This window comes from Amblyraja radiata, chromosome 26 (assembly GCF_010909765.2).
Source record: "Amblyraja radiata isolate CabotCenter1 chromosome 26, sAmbRad1.1.pri, whole genome shotgun sequence".
NCBI classification, from domain to species: Eukaryota; Metazoa; Chordata; class Chondrichthyes; order Rajiformes; family Rajidae; genus Amblyraja; species Amblyraja radiata.
In genome coordinates, this window is record NC_045981.1 from 25,267,988 (window position 1) to 25,275,469 (window position 7,482).

General features: G+C 41.5%; 1 protein-coding gene across 2 annotated transcripts in view; it reads left to right on the forward strand.

Moving 5' to 3' along the window:
• The window catches only part of LOC116988067 (transient receptor potential cation channel subfamily V member 5-like), a 50,338-nt gene extending 43,625 nt beyond the window's left edge, over positions 1-6,713 (forward strand). For both annotated transcript variants that reach the window (XM_033044513.1, XM_033044512.1), the window contains 2 exons: positions 1,604-1,710; positions 5,906-6,713. In XM_033044513.1, coding sequence (XP_032900404.1) covers positions 1,604-1,710; positions 5,906-6,146 — 348 coding nt within the window. In that variant the 3' untranslated portion in view covers positions 6,147-6,713. The remainder of the gene's footprint in view (positions 1-1,603; positions 1,711-5,905) is intronic.
• Positions 6,714-7,482: the final 769 nt, after the last annotated feature.

Below are 7,482 nucleotides of genomic sequence, written 5' to 3' on the forward strand. Positions count from 1 at the left end.
GAGGGGAGGGGGGAGAGAACCTAAAAAACATTTTAGAACCAAAAAATACACATTCTGCAAGCATTGTAGAACCAAAAGAGACACTTTTTGCAAACATTTTAGAACCAATAAACACTTTTTGCAAACATTTTAGAACCAATAGACACATTCTCAAGCGTTTTAGAACCACTAAGGACACTTACATTTGAGTAGACATGTGTTCAGTGTTATTCACAGCTCAGAGAAACGTGACCCTCTGCCTTCCTCCATCTTGCAGACACTGATTGAGGCACACCACTTCCTGGTTTTATAGTCCCTCCTGCCGGCAGCAGAGAGAATGAGTAATTTTGTAAAATCATTAATATCTCTGTCATTTGTCATCGACGGGAAAAATCCTCGGCGCACATACGGCGGAGGGGGGCTCTGAGCAAGGTGGCCATAAATGACGGCCGTAGGTGGCGGCGTTCTCTCGGAAATCGCAGCACAGATGGCCAAAACCGGTCAAGAACAGACTTTTAGTAATATAGATATTTCGTTACAATCCATTCGGATCTTTATATATTAGTTTAATTTAGTTAAGTGTCACATGTACCGAGTTACGGTGAAAAGCATTTGTTGCATGCTAACCAGTCAGCGGAAAGACAATACATGATTACAATCAAGCCATCCACAGTGTACAAAGCATAGTAAGAAATGCTGCTGTTGGAGGAAAGGTTTACAGGAGTGGAATGATTGTAATGCGTGATTGCAGATCCTGTGACCAGCACACAAACATCATCAGGCTTGGGCGCTATCTTGAATCAGTTCTTAATATCAGGCTTTCTCTCTCTAGGCTTTCTGAAATAATGATCTTAAGGATTAACCCTGAATCAAGGGTAGTTTGGTGGATTGTAGCTGAAGAAACAACTATTAATTCATTAACTTTCTTTCGAACCCTGTGTACTATCTGCTCCTGAGGAAATGTCAGATCTTCAGTGCCATTATTTTCCTGCTGTTATTTTTTTTTGCAGGTATTTATCCATCCTAGATTCATTATGGATTTCTCTGAATGGTATCTCACCCAACAGATCTTTATCTAGTAGATGAAGGTGAAGATGGACAAACATAACATTCATTATGTTTGCTATTTTTTAAAGAAATGTTCCCAGCACCTGGTTTCAAAAAGCTCGTATTGGTTTTACTTTTAGTTACAACACAAGATTCTTTTTATTCTCCTCTTTTCAGCCCATTTTGATCCTCTTTCGCTGTCCCTTGGATGCCTGTCAGTCTTATGGAGAACCCACAGCCTTCTTAGCAGAGGCAAGAGTACTATAACTACACAGGAGTTTAATACATTGTGAGATATTCCTAATTGTGCCCCAAGAGGTTTATTAAATTGAAAAGTTCCATTTATTCAAGGCCTTCCATGAATGAAGGTTTTTTTCCAACAGTTTTTCACACCATTGTTTGGCATATTTTGAAAAAAACAAAAAAACAGCAGATGCTAAAAATCTGAAATAAACATCAAAAAGGCTAAAAATGCTCATCTTGTCAGGCAGCACCTGCGGAAAGGGAAGTAGAACTCATGTTTGCGGTCAAAGACTTTTCATCAGAACTATAACATTTTTTTTCTCTCCTACATTAGATCACAGCATCAATAATTCATATGGAGAGATGGCTTCCAAAACACTTCTGGTCTCGTGCTGGTACCTGCGGCATTAAACTTGGACTTGATAACAACTGGTATATCTGGTGAGGGCATAGAAACTATTTCAAAGGTCCTCCTCCACTCAATGTCATCCCTTCCACCCTCCACATTTATTGACTAGGCACATTGTGGCTAGTGTGAACCATCTACATCTTCTTGGCTGCTTCAACATCGCCTCCCAAACACAGTATCCACTATCACCAACAAAAAATAATGCAGTAGGGACTGAGAATACCACCGCCTGCTGATTTGCCTCCAAGACACACCCAGTACTTGGAGAAATATTGGTGCTGTTTCATTGTTACTGGGTTTAAATCCTGGAACACCTTAACCAACAGTGCACTGAGAGTTCCTTCACTAGAAGGACTGCAATGGTTGATGAAGGTGGCTCATCAAACTCTTCGCAAGGGCAACACATTCTGGCCTTATGAGTGATGTTCAGATCCCCAAACATAAATCAATAGGTGACTGAAAATATATTAAAAAGTGCAGATGTTAGAAATCTGAAACTGCTGGAAGCACTCAGCAGTCATGCAGCATATCTCTTAATGGATAGAGAAACTCAGTTAATGTTTCACTAGCAAGATGATCAGTACTGAATAGAAATGTGGATGTATGAATAGTAATGGCCACTAGCAAATACATATCAAAAAGTAAAATAAATTGTTAGAAATCTGAAATAAAAAGGTACTTAGAGTCATATGGCATGGAAACAGGCCATTTGGCCCATCAAGGTGGCATTCTCAGCTAGGGCTATTTGGTCTGCTTCTGGCCCATATCCCTTTAAACCCGTCCTATTTATATATCTGTCCAAATGTATTTTCCAAGTCAACTAAAGTGCTGGAGAGGTAAAGACAGAGTTGATGTTTCAAGACGATCTTTAATTGCTAAATTTGATTATTAGCTCTCCATGATATTAGAACATAGAAGATGGAAAAGTACAGCACATAAACAGGTCCTTCAGTCCACAATGTCTGTGCCGAACGTGTTGCCAAACTAGACTAATCTCATTTGCCAACACATGATCCATACCCCTCCATTCCTTGGACATCCATGTGCCCATCTAAAGGCCTCTTCAACGCCATTGTCTTATCTGCCTCCACCACCATCCCTGGTGGTGCATTCCAGGCACTTCAAGTCAGGTCAAGTTTATTCGTCACATACACAGACGAGATGTGCAGTGAAATGAAAAGTGGCAATGCTCGCGAATTTTGCAAAAAAACAAACAAACAATGGAACAGAATCACATATTCACATATTACATATTTGAGGGAGGGAAGAAAAAGGAAAAAACAGCTATTTAAAAAATGGTACAGTAAAGTTAGTCCCTGGAGAGATTAGGAGTTTACAGTCCAAATGGCCTCTAGGAAGAAACTCAATGTTGCCATTTTCAGGGAGCTATGGACTTGGACCCCAAGTTCTCATCTGAACTGTAATGCTGTTAAGGGCCTTTCCATTAACTTTATACTTTCCCCTTATATTTGACCTCACAAAGTGCAGCACCTCACGCTTACTTGGATTAAACTCCACCTGCCATTTCACTGTCCATTTCTGTAGTGATTTATATCCCTTCAATATACTTCAGCTGTATACTTCAAGAGCCTTCCACATGGTCTGGCAATCTTGCCGTTTACCAATCCATCTACATTTACATCCAAGTTGTATATGTGTATATATTATATATATAAAGCAACATGCTGGTCACAGACCTTCAGCCAGTTTATCTCCCTTTTACCATAACCCTCTGACAGCCAGTTTGGAACCCATACGACCAAGTCACTGGGATTTTATCAAATGCTTTACAAAATTCCCTCATTGATCACCTTTGCCACCTCCTCAAAAAATTCAATCAAGTTAGTAAGACATGATCTGTCAGGTACAAAACCATGCTCACTCTCCCTAGTTAGCCCATTCTCTTCCAAGTGGGAGTTAATCCTATCCCAAAGAATCCTCTCCATTAGCTTTTCTCTCACTGGTGAGACGCTCACTGGCTGATAAAATCTCTGGATTCTCTCTGCTTCCTTTCATAAACAAAGAAACAACATTGGCGAGTCCTCCAGGACCTCGTCTGTGGCAGAGAAGATGCAAAGATCGTTGTCAAGGCTCCTGGAATCTCCTGCAGTAACTCGGAGCTTTGTGTCTTAATTTGGTAAAAAGGTGGGCTATTGAGAATGAATGGATATCAGCATTCATGTGCTCTTATTGGGGGCAATACTGAGGTGGCAGGGGTGAGGGGGTGGCAATCAGTAGTGGAGATACAGTTGAGAGCAACATAAGGGCCTGTCCTACTTGGGCGTCATTTGCGCGTCACGCAGATCGCGCGCAAAGATTTTGTGAATCCCAAAATCCTGGGTCGCCATGCACGACCACGCGTCACTGCCTACGCCACCACGCCTCACCACGTGCCATGCGCGCGTAATGCATGCCATGCGGGCATCAAGACGTGCGTCGTGACGCGTATATAATGTTGCGCAAATGATGCGTAAATGACGCCCAAGTGGGACAGGCCCTATAGGCTTGAATTATCCCACCACATTCAGACTATAAATAATGAGATTACGTTTTAAAGATATACTGTATCTAGTTGAATAGAGTCAGGAAGAACATAGAACAGTACAGCCCAGAATCAGGCCACACAGTGTCTGTGCTGAACATGATGCCAAGACCAAATCTTAATTGCGTGCACATAATTCATGTTCCTCCATACCCAGTATATTCATATGCTTATCCAGAAGTCTCTTAAATGCCACTATCCTCTCTGCCTCCACCACCACCCCTGGCAGCACGTTCTACCAACCTCTGTGCAAAATAACTTGCCCAGAACATCTCCTTTAAACTTTGCCTCTCTCACCTTAAAGCTATGCCCCCTAGTAATTAATATTTAAATACAGGGAAAAACCCATCTCTGCCTCTCATCATTTTATATAATTTTATCTGCTCCCATCTAGTCTCCCTGCAACCTCCAGCATTCAAGAGAAAACAATTCAGTCCTTCCAGCCTCTCCTTGTAGCTATTACCCCCCTAATCCCAGAAACATCCTGGTAAACCCCCTCTTCAGCTGTTCCAAAGACTCCACATCATTTCTGTAATGGGGAACCAGAATTGTACCACGTACTTCAAACGCGGCCTAACCGAAGACCTATAAATCTGCGTCATAACTTTCTGACCTATACTTTATAGCTCAATCAATGAAGGCAACCATACCATATGCCTTCTTTATCACTCTTATCTACTTATGTTGCCACTCTCAGGGAGTTATGGACTTGGACTCTATCAAGAGCCCTCTATATATCAATGCTGTTAAGGGACATGCCATTCATTTTGCCCTTCTATTCAACTTCCCAAAGTGCAGCACCTCACACTCGCTCTATCAAACTCTATCTGCATTTCCCCGCTCTTTTCTCTGGCCGACTATATCCTGCTTAATATTTCCTCACAGTCTGCGACTCCAGCAGCTTTGGTGTAACCAACTCATCTACATTTATATCCATATCATTTGTATATATCACAGACAACAGAGGTCCCATCACAGATCCCTGCAGGATTTCAGTGGTCACAAACCTCCAGTCTGAAAACGTTCCTTCCACCACAACCCTCTGCATTCTATCAGTAAACCAGTGCTGGGCCCATCCAATTAAGCCACTATTAATTCCATGCATGTTAATCTTCTGGATCAGGATACCATGGGGGACTTTATGAAATGCCGTATGAAAATCCATGTAGACAACATCCAACACCCTACCTTCATCAATCACCTTTGTCACCTTCTTAAAAAACTTGATCAAGTTAGTAGGGCATGACCTGCTGTGTACAAAGACATGCTGACTGACTAAATAACCCATTCTCTTCCAAATGGGAATAAATCTTATCCCTAAGAATCCTCTCCAATAACTTCCCTACCACTTTCATGAGGCTTACTGGCCAATAATTCCCTGGATTCTCTCTACTTCCCTTCTTAACAAAGGAACAATATTAGCTACTCTCCAGTCGAATGGGACTTCACCTGGCCTAAAGATTGTCATTTGCCTCTTTCAATAAGCTGGGATAGATCCCATCAGGTCCTGGGGATTTATCCACCTTAATGCATCTCTCTAGTTAGATTTTCAGCACCCACCACTCCCCTTGTCAATTTATCACAATGGTTTGCCTTCTGACTCTTAACTGTCTTGAGCTGTAGTCGTTAAAGGTGTGCAGAGATGTATGTTGCAAATGAATGACCTCTTTCTTTTGGTCTCTAAGGGTGGAAGATAGCAATGACTGCAGTGCAATGAGAAGCTCCTTCAATCCCAAGTCTGCAAAGGAAAAAGAACATCCAGAATCTGGGAAGAAGATGGAGAAAGAGCAGGACCATTCACCCCCTGTCAGGGTTGAAGCTGGCTTAAAGCGAAGCATGGAGGGGCAACTTCTCCACCACCGATCAAAGCCTCACCTTTTTGATGGTGTTCATACTGAGGTCAAAGAAGCTGAACACTCTCTGTAAACGACCATGGATACTTTATAATTAGTACCATACACTGCCGGACTTGGAAAGCTTTACTTAGTAGGGACAGAGACATACAGTCATAATGGCTTCTAGGTGGCAAGGACCACTGGTCCTTGGACACTGATATGTTTGCTCAGACCAAACTTAGTTTGGTTAGCAGTGACAAGGCTTCTAAAGATCCTTCTTTGTTTTGCTTGTATGAATTCTGCATATTTAATTAATCTCCTTGCCCATCAATTAAACCTTGTTCTCGATTATGAAGGTTCCAATGATTTATGATATTTATTGGAGTAAATGATACTTTGGGATCTAATTGAGGGATTCAGGTGACTGACATTGTGAAACCGTTTACGCAGCTTAACGCAAGACTAGAAGTAATTTATGGTGTGACGTAAATGTGGAATTATGTTGATCACATTTAGAATATGGAATGCCTTAGTAAGATGATATACTGACTGCATTGATGTAAAAGATATCCACTTGGAATTCTCAGTGATTGGATTACTCAGTAATGACCTACATAAATATTGAAACATGTGTCCAACAATGTGATATTTTAAACTATTTGCATCTCATTTTTTTCTATCCTTCTGATGGACATCCTTAAAATTACAGCTGATCAGTAATTTGCAACCCTGGCTGTGAGAGCAGCCCAGCCCACAGGATTCTCGGAGACGGGCTTATACTAGGAAACCTAAATTGGCTACATTTAAATGTAAATAATCTATATTTGAACAAGAGGTCAATGTAGAACCACAGATCTCAAGGAACCAGTGGGGATGATATTTGAGGGCTAGGTGATAGAGGGGATTTATTTAATTTGGAGCAGCCTACTGGATTGGGCTGCAAAATACTGTCTTCTGTTCCCACCTCCATTTCCTCGCTGTTTTCCATATCCCTGTGTGTTCTTCATTCACAGCAAGTTGACTAAACCCATGTAAATGGTGTGTTGATCTACTCATTGGGCACTGGCCATAAACTTCCTACGTCAGTGCAAACCTACCTCTGTCCTTTCCCCTTTACACACACAGCTGGGATATGGTGAATAAGTGTAGGTCATAATCAAAAAAGTAAGTAAGTAAGTTTATTGGCCAAGTATTCACATACAAGGAATTTGCCTTGGTGCTCCGCCCACAAGTAACAACATAACATATAGTGACAGTAAAAGTAATCATCTCTGGATTGCTGTTAGAGCCACAAGCAAATTGGCGGCAGACAAAAATGCTGGAGAAACTCAGCAGGTGAGGCAGCATCTAAGGAGCGAAGGAAATAGGCCTACAGGATGTAGGGTACAAATGACATCAGTAGATAGGAAAGGCTGTAAGAGAGGCAA